The sequence below is a fragment of the Limanda limanda genome, chromosome 2, assembly GCF_963576545.1.
Source record: "Limanda limanda chromosome 2, fLimLim1.1, whole genome shotgun sequence".
In the NCBI taxonomy this organism is placed as follows: domain Eukaryota; kingdom Metazoa; phylum Chordata; class Actinopteri; order Pleuronectiformes; family Pleuronectidae; genus Limanda; species Limanda limanda.
In genome coordinates, this window is record NC_083637.1 from 27,454,117 (window position 1) to 27,470,489 (window position 16,373).

Genomic DNA, 16,373 nt, shown 5'->3' on the forward strand with positions numbered 1-16,373 from the left:
AAACTTTAATTACATTTTCCACAACACACACCTGACACACACACACTAAAACGTGTATATATATATATATTATTTCTATTTTTTAAATACATTTTTACCTGTTTTTCTTGTGTTCCATGTTTACAATTAATTACTTACTTGTGTTTTTATCCTCACTCTTCTCTTCGTTGCTGTAACACAAATGTCCCCATTGTGCAACTAATAAGGATTATTTATTGCATTTTAAACACATTTCCTGATATTGCACTGAAAATTCCTTTGTAAGTGACTTGAATATCTGTTCCTGTTCAGGATGACTCAGACTATGTCCTTCCCTTCAATTTTTCTACACAACTTTCATAAGGTTTAAAGTAAAAACTGGCTGAATTGACAGTATGAATCACCCATAATGCCATATTAATAATTATATAATATACATGTCTGGATGTTGAGTGTTAAGATATTAGATAATATGACATAACAGAACAAAACAGTACTCAGTTATGGAAGTGGGTACACATTTAAATATCTTAAACTTTATTAACAAAACATATATTGAAAATTAAACATTACCTCCTTTTCTTTAAAGTCAAAAATTAAAGCTCAATGCACAGTCAATAAAAAAAGGTCTAGAAGTGCTAGAGCCAATGATACTGTTGTGCAGTCTGATGTCGATACAATGAATCCACGGCTGCTGTCTATAGACTGAACTAGATAGTGTCTGAACAAACACAAAACTGGATTGTAAAACAAATACTGAAAGAACAAATACAGCTGACAATAGCAGGCCTCTGGCCTTTGAGTTTGCCCACTTTTTTTTTCTTGCTGTTTATCTGTGTATATCCACACTATCCAAAAAGCATAAAGCATGGGGGAAACTAAAACCGTGTATTGACGATGACCTTAATACAATTTTATTATAAGTTAACTAAAATATGAGAGTTGTAAGTGTGTGATTTGCTTATATTTTGCTGTGCACTATTCATTTGCACAGGCTATATGTATAGGTAAAGTCAAAGAGTCAACTTCGATCATGAAAACTAAGGGTGAGAGCAACAAAAAAAGAATGCACTCTGGTGTAAAATGTAACAATTGTTGAAATTGCTAAGAATTTTTATTTTCAAAATATTGTTGAGGTAGCAACGATTTTGGCCTGAACAGGGAATCTATAGCCCCTGATTATAAAATTATAATAAACTAGTCTGAACTACTTTAGCTCACCAGGTCCTTTTTGGCCTCTCCGAGCATCCGTAGTGTAACACAACTAATAGACGGGCATTAAATCTTGGTTTTCACAACACCACTTGTTTCTGTGTAAGAGAATCACGCCGATTTTAAATGTGTGCAACTTTAACACGTGTTGTAAAATAAGCTTTGTATTCAGTATGTCATTAAGGATGTAACATGACGTCCACACATCGTGACTTTCATAAAGCAGACGGGATATCCGTGTTATTAGTGTATGTTTCACTTTCTCCACGGCTCTGACAATCCACGAACATCCGGAATCCACCGTTTCGACTGATTTGCTAGAAATCTTCCAATCTGGCCACAGCGCTGGTGTGAGCTCGGCTAGCCACAGTGTGAGCTCAGCTAGCCACAGTGTGAGCTCAGCTAGCCACAGTGAGAGTTGTGACACCAGGTCAGCCTATCTTCGGCTCTCAGTGCTGGGGAAGTGACGGTGATTCCTACACGTCTGCTCGACCATTGCTCCACTCTAAAGGTAAGCACCACGAACATTAACACTGTTGTTAAACTCTCATCCTGTGTAGCGCAAAGTTTACCAGGACATTTGACAGGGACATGCTCTCTGGCAGGAATGTGTTCGTTTACTCTTCAGACTCTGTGGTCACAGTGTCGTGTCTGTTTCCTACACTTCGGTTTTAGTTTCTTGCTGGTAGCTGAGTTTCGCGGTTAGCTCACGCGGTTAGCCGCTGCTAACAACATCTTGTCCTCCTGGACTTGCCGTAGCTTCTCTCTTCTTCTACGCGCAGTGCTGAGGCAGCTGTTGCCAAGGCGACCGCACTCACAAGGTACGTAGCGGAAACAGACATTTAAAGCAGCTACTTCTTCAGCTAGAAGACAACCAGAGACCTGAAATAATAACAATGGCGTCTTGCTTAGTGCCGGACTTCCCCGCCGTCACTGTTGCCCTCGAACACTTAAAGGAGCTGGACAATGTGCTGAAAGAGGAGAGGGTCCCATTCGCACCCGAGGCCAGCCTCCACCTGGCAGAGCTGAAGGCTGCTGTCACCGACCTGGAGTCAGACCGACGTGCTGCCCACGAACATTTAGAAGTGGAAACCATAGAAAACAGCAAGCTACGACTCCAAATAAACAACATACGGGATCGAATGAGCCGGGAAATCAAGGCGGACGTGGCAGCAGCCCGAGCCTCCAATGCCGAGGAGATGGAGCTGCTGCACCGGGAGCTCAACACAGTGTCTCGGCTGCGAGAAGCTACTGAGAAGAGGCAGGGAGTCCTCCTGAGCCAGAATGAAGCTTTGAACCCTCACAGAGAACGAGAGGAAGCCCAGCACGAGGAGGTCGTCGCTGTTCTGAATGATCGAATCTCCCTGAAGTACAGCTTGCAAATGCAACTCGACCAGACACTGGGGCGGATAGAGGAGCTGAAGATCTGCATCGCTGCTGTCAAACAGGACAAAATATCACTGGAGCAAAACATGGTGCTGGAGAGAGAAGCCTTCGCTGTGAGAAAACGCAGCCTGTCCGGTGACGAGAATCAGATGGACGAGAAAATCAAGCAGCAGAAACAAGTGATCAGGAGGAGCAGAAGAGAGCTGGGGAGAGTAAACGACAAGAAGCAAGAGAGCCGTGGCCGTCTGGAAGAGCTTGTGACGGATTCGGCCAAGATAGAGGGAAACCTACAAAGACTGACAGAATCTCGGTGCCAGTTTGAGAAACAGCTGGACGGTGAGACTCAAAGGCGTCAAGACCTGAGGCGACAGAGAGAAACTCTGAAGAAGGAGTTGTGTGACTCAGGAGAAGCGTTCAGCCTTGCCGTTCAGAATCTAAAAGAGAGAATCACTGCAGTGGAGAGCCAAATAGAGGAGGGTCAAGCATCGAAGTTCCTCTGTCAGGAGAACCTGGCCCATATCCATGAGATGTACAAGCAGCAGCATGGTGAAGAGAGCGGCGTGAGGGCAGAGCACTCCTGTGCATCGCAGCAGCTGGAGCGGTCCGGGCTGCAGCTGGAGGAACGCGTCGCCTCCGTAGTCAAACACAACAAGGAGATCAGAGCCATGGACAAGCAGATGAGAGAACTTCTGCAGGCTGACACCATCAACAAGCGCATGTTCGAGAGGAATCGGGAGGAGCTGTGGGGTAACGTGGATACAGAGAGGGAGAACATCCGCCACCTCGAGGAGGAGAGGAACGGGCTGAGGAGACTTCTGGAGGAGGCGAAAAGGGAGCAGGAGGAACACATGGCGAAAATCAACTCTGGCATCACCAGCACAAGGAGGCGCTACAAGGAGCTGCGTCGAGAGGAGGCCGCGCTCCAGCAGCGCCAGCCCAAGAGCACAGATGCTGACCTGCTAATGAACCATGTGACCCAGTGTGCAGCGGAATACAGACAAATAGAGATCCAACTCCAGCAGGAGATTGAGCAGTGCACCGCAGAGACTGTGGGTATCACACGGAGCACTGAGGAGAAGCAGAGGGTGGTGGAGGAGAAAGAGGAGATGCTGAAGGAGGTGGAGGCCAGGTGGAATGAGGAGCAACGCCGCCACCAGAGGCTGAAAACGCTGACCTCGGAGCTGAGGCGGAGGAAGGCAGATCTGGAGCTGTCCGTTCAGGGGCTGAAGGAGAAAACCATCTCTCTGCTTCAGCCCAAAGAGGAGATGAAGGCAGAGCTGGAGGAAACGAGAGCACGTCACATGGATGTGCTCGGCAGACAGGCCTCAGAGCTGAGAGCTGTGGAACTGAGCATCTATGACACCAGTGTGAAACTGGAGCAGGTCGGCGTGGAGAACAGCAGGCTGCATCTCTGCATCAGACAGATGACGACGGACGTGAACAGGGTCAGGTGGAACAAAGACAGATACTGGCAGGAGGTTCACCAGTTCAACCGGGACAAGCAGGCCTTGGTTGACTCGTTACAGGAAGCATGGAGGGAAGATATATTGGTAACGGAGGACTGTCAGAGGAGTGCTGGTGTCCTGCTGGTGTGTATGAACACTCTGCTGAACCAACTGAAGACTAGGAGACAGCAGCTTGGACATGTTAACACACTCCTACACCAGAAAATGCTAGAATTCAGCAAGAGACTGGGAGATCAAACATAAAACATATCCTGTTGAGGGTTCACATGAATTCAGATCACCTGTAAACTAGTGTAAAAACGTATTAAAGATCAAAGCAACAAGCACATATAGACATCTGTTAAATGTATTGTTAGATCGTGCAGTGCCCACTCTGAACCTGGGCTGTTGGGTTGTTTGCTTGGCCTGTTGCCTGTGAAACTTTTAGGTGACCTGTAGTATGGAGACACAGGAAGTGAAGACCGGCTGCAGGACTCAGTCCATAGAGGCCTGGAGATGTTCAGATTTGGTGAAGCTTAGTTCACAGAACCCTGAACTGGAGGAGCGTTGGTCTTTGCTGCTACAGAGCGCTGGTCCTTCACAGTACATGCCAAGTGTGAAGCTGCTAAGACAATTGGTTCTCTAGATAAGCCAGCCATTACGATTTTGGGATGTGTCAGCACTCAGCAGTATGCTCGTATGGCAAACATTCACAGAGTGGGCAAGGTGGCTTTGTTGATTTAACAGCTAGAGCCCTCACTAACACGCTTTAAATAAATACCATATTCAGTTTATCTTATAATGGCAAATAACTTTTTTTTCTCTTTTGGCATTTTGCCTTCATTGACTGCTGATATGGTTTAAGGAGAGTAAATGGGGGGTAGGCACAATGTGCAGCAGTGGTTCAAGCATTCAACATAGTGGTTCAGGATTTAACTGGGTCTGTAGTGGAATTATAAAACATTTTATATATTGAATTGTTCTTTTTCTGGATTTTCCCAGGTTAAAGAATATAATTAATGATTAGTGGCTCCCTTTCAAATTGTTCCAGTTTCTCAGTCCTTGGGCCTTAAGTCTTAAATGCATTAAAATACTATGTGCTAGGTCTTAAATATATTTTCTAAGAGAAATGTCTTGTTGGCATGCATCATTTGTATTGTCTGTATTGTAGCTCTTCCCCAACATACAAATATGAACAAATAAAACCACAGACCAACGTGGAACTGATAACTGATCGTCTACAAACACTCAGGTCAGTGCTGATCTCAGTGCACTCACTCCTGAACGGAGGCCTTAAGTCAAATATTTGTGTTGTGGATTCTCTCATGACAAACCCACCTTGAAGTATTGCTGTCAAAGTAAAATGCTCACTTTCTGTGCAATTGATAAGACAAAAACTTATGTATGAAGTATAAATGCATACAGGTTAATACAAGTTATACATACTAAGTATTTATACACTTGTATTAAGTCTAAAGTTACTATTGTCATCATGGCTCGTTTCAGTCTTTCTCTTTGTGGATATATTTCTCATGCACGGTGTTTGACAGATACAGCACCTCTTCTAGATCTGTAGAGTTGCCATAGCGACATCTAACTATGTACAGTGAGAACAGAGGAATCATTTAACATGAGACACATGAGGTGCAATGATAGAAATGTTGTGTTTGAAATGACTTATTGTTTTCTCTTCATATGTGTTTTTAATATAATTTCTTTATTGCAATTGTCGTAGAAGTTTCAAGGACAGAGTTATACAATTATCTTTCTGTAAGTTTAATTCCTAAACCTCTGCAGATGGGCCCAGGCCACATGTCACCTACAGTGGCATGCAACCATGAGAACAGAGCATAGGAGAATCAATACATTTACACATGACAAGCTCCTCCTCGGATAAGAGCAAAAGGTATCCAATCAGCTTTCCTTGATGTCTGATGAGAGTGATCAGACATCCTGTCTCCATCTCTGTCCCAGACGCCTTGTCTTCGTTTACAAGACAATGACCTGTGATTCCATCTGCTCAGACGCCTCGAGTGACCTCCTGCAGTGAACCATTTGCACAGAGACACTCCCCAGGAATCAATACACATCTAAGTTCCTTGAGCAAACACATTTGTTCATTCATTCCCTTACATATATATATTTCTTCTTTCATTAAACATACCCAAATATGGAAATTCCTATTACAATCCCCTCTTTGAGAATTTTATATCTCAACATTACTTGATTAACGACATAGAAATTAAAAAGTTATTAATCACAATCCACATGGCATTTTTACTTGTGCTTATATTGTGATGCTCGTTAGTCAAATTCAAATATACTTGTATTACTCTATCCTCTAAATATAAAGTATGTTCAGGGGAGTTTATTCAGCGTCTCTCCTGTGATATAATTCTCAACTCATCTGTTCATAGGCCCTTTTTTATCACTTGTGTCATTGAAAGCGCAGTAATTTCCACAATGCACATTTTTTTCAAAATGCATCTGTTAAATGAAGATTATTAGTGTATATATAATGTATCATATATATATATTTATATATATACATAAGATATATTAGGTGCTGAAAAAATTCCAACATCAATCAGTGTTTTTTCCGGTGGCCATGATATTTTGCTGTATTCAGTGTCTGTCAGTGAACGATCTGTTTCTCTTTTCAGACTTCAGACTGTGGGAAGTGTGGTGATGAAACATTCTGCTCCTGCGCTGCTCCGACCAGCAGGTGGCAGAAGGGAACAGGATTCGATTTACGACTGTGACCTTGCCCTGCAGTTACAGGGTCAACCCACCACCCACTTTGCTGAGAACAAAAACACTCAGAGACACATGCAGGCAGAGTTACACTCCCGTCTCACACGCTGTCACGGTCACTTTAAGGCAGATAAAGAAGAGCTGAAAAACAAGGAAGCAGCAGAAGGAGTGTAGCCGAAGGGAAACCACCCCTTTGTTTCTGTAAACAAGGTAAGACTGCAGATACACAGAGGTAAACTTTGCTCTGAACTCCTTTGTGCCGTGCCACCTGGAAGCTGTAGTATCTGTTGCTTTGTAGTTTGGTATATTTTTACTAATTTAATCTACACTGTTTTTTGCAATTGTACTGTATCCGACTGAAATGATCTGTAGTGATCTCTCAGCTTTTAGTTAAAACAAGTCATGTAGGGATGGTTCATAGTCTTAACTTCTGAAATGTTTTATCAAAGACACCAAATTCTCTGAATTGCAACCTCACTGGTTCCACACAGGTCTTATTTAACAGAAATAACTAGCAAATAATTTGATACTCAGAATTTTAACAATGCGATTCTGCTAACCTAGCTTTCATAGAGAGAAGGGTTTTGAGAACGATCATCAGACAATTCAGCAGAAATACTTTAAAGCCAGACAGTCCAAACGCAGCACTGATGAGCTGCCTTTCGGGAGTCAGGACAATCAGTCTGTAAAGTAGATTTACACTCAATAGAGCTCCCACAATGTTTAAAGGAGTAATAGAAATTCATAAATATGTGCCTTTGTCCAGATCTGTGCCAAAATTAATTTCTGTACCCCTATGAAATCCACTAGAGTCAGATTGTCCAACTCTGATATAACGAACACTTAAGAGTAAATGATGTGTAACAATAGATTGCATGTAACTATAGTGATTCACATGTTGTCTTACAATTTTTCCCTGCAGACTTATGCCAATTTTTAATCAAACATATTAAAATAAAGAGGTTGCAACTTGTGAACTTTCTGAACCTCTGTAATGTCCACGTAGTAAAACCACATATGTGTTTATGTGACATTCCTGTCTGTTAATCTAAGCAAGTGGCCATCTTGACATAAACAGCACCTTTATACCGTAGGTTGTGTTGACACAGAGTTTGCAGTGCAGGAGCTTCTGTGTTAAAGGTCAGAGAGTAAGGAGCAATTCAACACCACAAACTACACCCAACCTAACATTCACTTTAACATCTGCAACGGTTCACACATGTTGCAATGATGGTGTCATTTTTAGAGGGGGGTGTTTTTAAATATGGCTTGTTTACAGCTCAAATCACTGCTAAGTCAGATACGTAAATATGACAAACTTATTTATTGCCATATTTATTTTTGTGTTACCTACCCATGCTGATAGTGTGGTTCTAGGTATGACAGTGTTGGTCTGTGACTTTTTGATTAAAAAAGGGAAACATTTTTCAGATATTGATTTGAGTTTTATACAGATAACATTATTGTTATATTACAGAAGTAGTGCTTTTTCAGTTTACAGGCAACCAACATGATGAAAACAGCCTTCAGCATCACACACACACACACACACACACACACACACACACACACTGTATTGCAATGAGGCAGCTGCCTCAATATGGAAATGTCAATATGCCACCAAAGGATACAGTGACACATCTGAATCTGACCTGTACTTCCTCTCTCAAATACACACACACACACACACACACACACACACACACACACACACACACACACACACACACACACACACACACACACACACACACACACACATATAGAGTTGTGTCTCCATGACCTCAGGGGACATTACATTGACAGAATGATTTATTGTTGTCATTATGGGCCCACTGTCTCATTATGAAAACAATTCCCTACAATGTGACTGTGTAAACAGATGTAAGTCCCCACAACATTAGTAATACCTGGGCCACACACACAGTTCATAGAAGCTCTCGCTCTAGACTCATGCACCGGTCCCGAGCCTGTCCAAAGGATGAGCTACACTGCGACTCTAGGAGGCAGCACAAACAAACAACAGTGAATGGTCATTCAGTCGGTGTGGACATCATTTGCTCATTTGTTTTTCTGTTAAAATCTGCTGATCCCATTACCATGACATTTTGTGAAATGATGGGACGTGACCCAAAGAGGAATCCACATTTCTTAGATCCAGATAAATGGGCAGATTAAAATATGTTTTCCCTTTTTACCATGGCGAGATAGGGCATTAGCCTTGGTGGAGTTATGTGCTCTCTGAGCGCCTGTCTAGTTTACAATGGTACTGTGTGTGTGCGCTTACACACTGACTTCAAAGCAACACAGTGGAAAATGAAAACATTTGCTCTGGCACTATTGAGTTGGATTAAGGGATCCAGAGAGAGGAGTAATGTGACTCTGCTGGTAAAACATAACAACTGTATTTATCACAAAATACACTAGGGAGGAACTTGTTTTCATTCTTAGGGAAACAGGTGGATGTTTCACAGAGCTTTTTATTAAAATGCAGTTTAAGCCACGAATGCTCTTTGCTGATATTTTTTGGAGGCATTTCGTCATAATCCAAAGATGATGCTCTGTATTGATGACCACTCAGAATGTTTTTCAATATAGTTTTGTCAATCAGCCACACATAGTACATCTATGAGGACCTTTATCTGTCATACATCACTCTTACACTGCCACCACAGCCATCAAGGGCAATTTTCAGGTTGAGTATCTTCCCCAAGGGCACTTTGGCAGGAGTTGGCAGACTGGTATCGAACCATCGACTCTCTGGTTAGTGGACGACCCTACATCATCTGAGCGACAGATTATATGGGACAATTACATTTTAGACTAGATACAGAGTTGAGGGATCACCACAATGTTAAAATGTCATCCTCTGGTAACAAGGCTATTGAGACTATTCAGTCAAAATCCCAAATGTTAACCTCATGGTGGCACAAGGGGGGGGAAGTGTAAAGTCGCTTGTAATAGCAAATACCTCATTTTGGGGTTTGGAAAAACATTGTGCTATGTGGAAAATAACAGTGAACACTGATGTAACAGTAATGATGAGCTGTAAACAGTGTCGTTACAACTGAGGAAGTTAATATTGCATTACATATCCACAAGGCACCTTTGTGCAGTGACACAATCATTGTGCAAATGTATGTACGAGTGCACCTATCCTTTGACGTAACACGTGACATGTTTGGAATTTGCTCTACATTTCGACTTTAGCAAAGGTGTATCAACCTCCAGATAAGTTGGAATGATGAGTCATGGTTCTCAATTCAGTTTTATATAGCGCCAAATCACAAATACATTATCTCAAGACACTTTACATGTTAAGGTTCAGACCTTAAACAACTATAGAGAAACTCAGCAGTCCCCACAATGAGCAAACAGATTGGTATCCGTGGAGAGAAAACACACCCTCTGAACAGGAATCTATCAGTAATAAAGTGTGTCTGCCACACAGCTGTGTGTGTGCGTGTGTGTGCGTGTGCGTTAGAGAGAGAGAGAGAGAGAGCGTGTGTGTGTGTGTGAGAGCAGTGGTTTGGATTGCGCAGTGTATCCCACTCTGCCTCACCAGCATGTAATACCCCATATGGCTTGATGACGTCTATGCTGCCTAATCTCTCTCTCTCTCTCTCTCCTTCTCACTCTCTCTCTCTCTCGCTCCCTCCCTCACTCTCCCCGTCTCTCTCTCCCTCCCTCTGGGTTTTATGGGTGGCAGTGAGCAATGACGCGTCCGATTTCTGTGTTTACTAAGAGACAACACACTGTCACTGTCTCGTGATGGCTCAGGCAGGAAGCTGTAATCAGCGGACGGTAACACAGATTATCAGTCAGGTGGAAGGTATCGTTAAATAGAGCCTTTAGGGACCTTTTAGTGAGGAGCAGAGAAGACGTAGCTGTGGACATCGATGGAGACTATTGGTAAGAGGCAGCTGTTCCTTCTTTCACTGTAGACGAGGGCGAGTTTGGACGTTCAGTATGAGTTGTACATGACTGGTGTCATTGTAAGGGGGGGGGCTGACGTGACAGCAGGGTGCTGAATATGTGATGATGCTGTGGAACTGAGGGTGGCACGCATTTTAATACACATAGAGCCACAATAACTAACTTTCTTATCATACATAGAAAGCAGGGGGGGGGGGTTTATGTGGAAACGAGTGGTAGCTACTGTCCTGTTGTCTCACACACACAGAACAGGATCATACACACGGTCAGGCACTACATGGTTGATCCTTTTAAAGTCATATAGTTCTGGTGCAGAGGAGAAGGTAATCACTATTTTAATATTTACATGAGGTCAGTGTCAGTTTGGTGCACATGCACACGCACTACAGTTATTTTTGAAGGTTTGAAGTAGTGTTGCATTTGTCGATCTTTTGGAAAAATGCCAACTAGGGCTGGCTGGAATTTAGAAAATGTACAAACTTTAATGAGATGGGTTTTGTGGTGTCCTCGTTGCAAATGAGAACACTGTGTTTTATTTGAACAGCTTGATTATTGTTGTTCCTGTTATCATCTGTTATCATCTGAAAGCTGTCGCCTCTTGACAAAACAACCAGTCAATGTGACTCACTTTGGTTGGACCTGCTGTTGTTCCAAGTCCCAACACCAGGGCTACTCTCGAAGGCATCAACTAGACTAGAGGAACAGATGGCATCTGTGTGTGTGTGTGTGAGAGAGAGAGAGAGAGAGTGCAAGTGAGGGTGCATATTTGTGTCATGGTGTGACCCCTTCAAACCTATAATTGAAAAGTGAAACTTGCCTCCCTTAGGTGCTGCTCTAATGCAAACACTGAGTTGATTCATGCCACTTAAAGCCGCTGTAATCCATCTATCCAGAATAACAATGGATCCAATGACAGTGTGTAATGTGAAAGAAGTTGTTAGTAGAGATGAAGCCACAGAATGTATCCCAACTCTGCATTCAGCCTTTACAGTGTTGAAGCATCTTCTCATGGTTTTGATTTTCAGGTGATGCCACGTAAATGCTTTTGTAACCTCATGTTCTCACCCATGTATGTTGGTCGGTTTGTTGGTTTGCTGGCCCGATTACACAAAAACTACAAAACCAATTTCCAACAACTTCACCTTTATTTAAAGGGCACCATAAACACAGCATCAGAGATCCAAAGGCTTCAACAACACAAAAATCTGTTCCTTGGAACCTTGAACACCATGTAGTTAATTGCGGATGTGGATTAAGGGGCGTATCCGTAAATAGAGTTTTACTTCCTTTAACCACGCTTTATGACAAATATATCATTAAGGTTAGACCACTTCCCTTTTTTTATTCCTACGGCAATAATAACTCTTTTTATATAGCACAAACAGCCGTTACAAAGTGCTTCACACAGAGAACAAATAAAGACATCAGACATTATACGATCATGTGTAGATTCATTGTTTATAAGTTTATGAGTTGATGATAAGTTGCTGTTGTGTTTATAGCTTGTTCACACGTAACCAAAAGAAGCATTTTGACAGCTGTGTGACTAGAGTGGAAAGAAGGAGACATAACGGGTCAATGTCAGGCCTGTGATGTGCGTCGGTTAGGACTGTTGATATTTTGATCTTCTTCATGTTTTAGCTCAGCTGCGAGTAGACGGATGTTCTTAAGACAGGACAAGGGGCGAGCTGAGCTGCACTCGTGTCACCCTACTGAGAATAGCAGCAGAAGTAATGAAGACATCCCGTGAAATGAGAGAACAGTCATAGCTCCTGCTCAAGATGATAGATGAGACTTTTTTCTTTAAGATCCTCATATGCTTAATGAGTTTTTCTCCTGGTCTCCAGTGTGTCCGATGGGTGGAGGAGCCACCCGGCTGTACAGCGCTTTGACTCACGCCATCAGCAGCAGCTCTCCTCTCCCCCTCCCTCCATCCCCGCTGGACCCCCAACAGCCTGCCAACACAAACCTGGATCCAGACTTCTGCCAGGTGCCCCCCCCGCTTCTCTCCTGTTCACAGTGTAGGTTACAGAGAGATTAAATCAATATGAGTTACCATGCCCCTCCTGTCTGTTTGCAGGAGCCGAGGGGGTCCCCTGTCTGTTCCCCGGATCCAGTGGAGCTGCTCCGACAGTGTGAGGAGGCCCTCAGGGACCGACCACCTCGCCTCCACAGGAAGTTCGTTTACCTTAATGAGGGAAACAGCGCCCCCAGCAGCCCTATTCGGGTGTTGCAGTGGAACATACTGGCACAAGGTATATGGATTTTATATCACATCACACTGGACTGTAATTTCTGATATATCAATTAAAAGATGTTTACTTGGATTCAAAAAGGATTATTTTGAGTTATGGTGATTAAACTGTGCCAGTCCTTCTCATTCCTGGTAATTTAACACATTGTTGGAGATATCAAGATGGGCTTTTTTCCCCATCATTTGCTTCCATTCATTGTTAAGCAAGTTAAACCTGCAATAATTTCTATGAGTTATATATAAGTGGTTGCTCATAGGTTTCTGTTTTTCACTCTTTTTCCGGTCACAGGCTATTTTCATTGAAAAAGAACTGAACACTTTCTACAAGCTTCGAAAAGATAAGTTAGTGAGTCGAACAGAACTTAGCATTAGTAGCTAAGTGAAACCACACCTCACTTCCATGTTCCACTGCAGACTAATGCCAAGCTAGCAGGAGGAGAAAACTGAACAACTGGCAAGATCAGACAAATGTAATCCACATTACTTCTCTCGGAGCAACACAGATGAAAGATCATAGTGGATATTGATCTTACTTTCATCAGGTGGCAGAAAATACAACTCCAAATAAATCCTACACATGCTCCGTGTCTGCTGGTGTGTAAATAAACTGCTAGCTGACATGTTAGACACATCAACTTTACAAGGTGATAATACATCAGGCGCTCGTTCAAATTTTATTTGTATAGCCCATATTCACAAATCACAGTTTGTCTTATGAGTCTTAACAAAGTGCGTCATACTCTGTTCTTAACCCTCGTCAAGAGTGAGGAAAAAATACCAACAAGAAGTCAAATTGGCCTTAAAACACAAAGGTGTTTTCGGCATGAACATTTTTGTTTGTGAACACGAATTTGACACTGACCACCACATAATTATTGATACATATTAAGCTGTAGTCCACAGGAGGGCTGTGTGCAGCTCATTGATTCACTCAGCCCCTCCAAACTCTTGCCGCGTCCAAAACAGACACACAAACACATTGACAACAAACCCAGCTGTGAAACTCAGACTGTGTATAAAAACAATCATTCGGTCTTTGCGAACACAAATGACGTGCATGTGTATTTGTATTTAAAGCGGTGAATTGAAATCTGATCACAAGGGGTCTCAGGAGACACAGGATGCATTTTAATGCCAGGTGTGAACAGATGAGCTTAGCACTGACCACTTGGGATCTGATCTCTCAGGACAGATGTTAAACACCAGGTGTGAACAGGGCCAAGGAAGCATCGTTGTGTCAAACTACAAATTGAAATCAGACCTCTCTCTTTTCCCTCCCGTCCTTCAGCTCTGGGTGAAGGACTGGACAGTTTTGTGCAGTGTCCCCTGGAGGCTCTCAGCTGGTCCCGCAGGAAGTACCTCATCTTAGAGGAGATCCTCACCTACCGACCTCATATCCTGTGCCTGCAGGAAGTCGACCACTACTATGACACCTTCCAGCCGGTTCTGGCCGGCCTGGGTTACAGCAGCAGCTTCTGCCCCAAACCATGGTCGCCCTGTTTGGATGTGGAGGGCAACAACGGGCCGGACGGCTGCGCCCTGTTCTTTGACCAGTCGCGATTCGAGCTGCTGGACAGCGTGAACATACGCCTCTCTGCCATGAGGATTCCAACCAATCAGGTGGGTACAAGTCCACTTTGTCTTCGTAATAAGCTTCTCATAAGGCACCTCTAACACACTGCTGGTCTGCCACAGGTTGCCGTGGTGACGATGCTTCGCTGTCGGAGCACAGCGAGATGCTTGTGTGTAGCAGTGACCCACCTGAAAGCCCGTGTGGGCTGGGAGTGGCTGCGCAGCGCTCAGGGCTCCGACCTCCTGCGACAGCTCCAGAACCTGGTCCAGAAACACGCCGGCGGTCCCACGGGCGACCTCAGCGCTGACATTCCTCTGCTCATATGCGGCGACTTCAACGCAGTCCCAACTGAGGAGGTGTACAGACGTTTCATCACATCACCTCTCAGTTTGGACTCGGCCTATAAGAAACTCAGCAAAGACGGTTTGTCGGAGCCAGAGTACACGACGTGGAAGATCCGTCCGACAGGGGAATGTTGCTCCACTCTGGACTACATCTGGTACAGTCGGGACGCACTGAGAGTGGACGCTGTGTTGGACATGCCCACTGAGGAACAGATTGGACCAGACAGGCTTCCATCCTTTAGCTATCCGTCTGACCATCTCTCTCTGGTTTGTGACTTCAGCTTTAAGGAGGGAGAGTGACAGCGAAGGGATGAATCTGCTCATGAGAAGGGACGACGAGTCAAGACTGGCTCCTGGTTGGTTTCGCTCCACGAGCAGGCGCGGACGAGGCGCCACGTGAAAGTGAAACGATGAATGAAGACAGGAGGCCGAGAAATCAGAGAGATTGTAATGACAGTGAAGTTGTACATTCTAACGCTGCAGTGATCTCCCTAAACTCTGACACTGTGTTTTCCACAGCAGCTCACTCAAACGCAGTGAAACTGATGAGTAGGAGTTTTTTCTTTTGTTCAAATAAAGCTGTATTTAAGGTGTTTCACTCTGCCCATGTGCTACAGAGTTGATGAGAATAAAGGATTTCTGCTGTAGTTCTGATTACTGTTTATTATTTCATAGTTAACCTCAGACTTTAAACTCTCATTGGTTTGATAATTATTTTGGTGGTTTAAGAATTAAAGTGTTGATTCACCGAAGTGACTGAAGAATACCGTTCCACCTCTAGGGGTCTTAGAAAGTGTGTATTGAAATTATATATATTGTGTATATCGATTTTTCTATTGTATCATTTTATATACAAATTCTACTTATAAAGTTACAACAGCAAATTGTCTTAAGGAAAAAAACAAGTCCAGGTTCATTGATTCGCTGAATTACTGAAGCACATAAACAGTAAAGAACGAGTCCCGATAAAAAATGTCCCCCTGCTCCAATCGAAAATGTATGTTTTTTTATTATTAGGGGGAACTGGCCCTTTAAAGGGAACTCACTCCATGAATTGTAATTCAGTGTCTATTAAGAGCAAACGCCTGTCAGGACTGTAAATGTCATCATGCTGCTGTCGAAACACTAGAACCAAGTGAGATCTTCAACATGCAAAGCTGCTGTGACCCACATGCAACAATCTGACTCGTGTGTAAATATTTATTTGTTCACATTACTGCAGAGATGACCACTTGTTACTTTATTAAGTGAGAGTGCAGATGGTGATCAGGTCTGTTAGACTGCAGACAGATGGTAAGATCTCTTTCCCTCCACAGCATTAGATCACCACATGATGTTCCTGTTTTCATTTACTCTCTGGAGACGTCCTGCGGTGTGGCATCTGGAACTCACAGTACAAGGACTTCACTCAACCGAGGGGACAGTGAGGAAACTGTTTTTCCGGTTGGCCTCTCGCCCTATTTCTTACCACTACATTAAAACAGATGCTT

The 16,373-nt window shown here is 43.4% G+C and overlaps 2 protein-coding genes across 3 annotated transcripts; both read left to right on the forward strand.

Annotated features, from left to right (window-relative positions):
* The first annotated feature begins 1,362 nt into the window (after positions 1 to 1,362).
* LOC133016906 (nocturnin-like) lies at positions 1,363 to 15,530 on the forward strand. 2 transcript variants are annotated; one of them, XM_061083543.1, is made up of 6 exons: positions 1,363 to 1,702; positions 6,686 to 6,986; positions 12,560 to 12,702; positions 12,793 to 12,967; positions 14,255 to 14,586; positions 14,662 to 15,530. In XM_061083543.1, the coding sequence occupies exons 3-6, from the start codon at positions 12,568 to 12,570 to the stop codon at positions 15,181 to 15,183; spliced, it is 1,164 nt and encodes a 387-aa protein (XP_060939526.1). In that variant the 5' UTR covers positions 1,363 to 1,702; positions 6,686 to 6,986; positions 12,560 to 12,567; the 3' UTR covers positions 15,184 to 15,530. The 2 variants fall into 2 exon arrangements, with proteins under 2 accessions (XP_060939526.1, XP_060939525.1); XM_061083542.1 differs by lacking the exons at positions 1,363 to 1,702; positions 6,686 to 6,986 and adding an exon at positions 10,528 to 10,688.
* Positions 2,088 to 4,286, forward strand: ccdc175 (coiled-coil domain containing 175). The gene has a single exon (XM_061083571.1). The coding sequence runs from the start codon at positions 2,088 to 2,090 to the stop codon at positions 4,284 to 4,286; it is 2,199 nt and encodes a 732-aa protein (XP_060939554.1).
* Positions 15,531 to 16,373: the final 843 nt, after the last annotated feature.

Bases quoted from the DNA above. Each gene is read 5' to 3' on its own strand.
- ccdc175 (XM_061083571.1), top strand. From the start codon at position 2,088: ATGGCGTCTTGCTTAGTGCCGGACTTCCCCGCCGTCACTGTTGCCCTC.
- LOC133016906 (XM_061083542.1), top strand. The intron at 12,703-12,792 runs GTGCCCCCCCCG...GTCTGTTTGCAG, and splicing joins TGGATCCAGACTTCTGCCAG to GAGCCGAGGGGGTCCCCTGT. The intron at 12,968-14,254 runs GTATATGGATTT...CCCGTCCTTCAG, and splicing joins GTGGAACATACTGGCACAAG to CTCTGGGTGAAGGACTGGAC.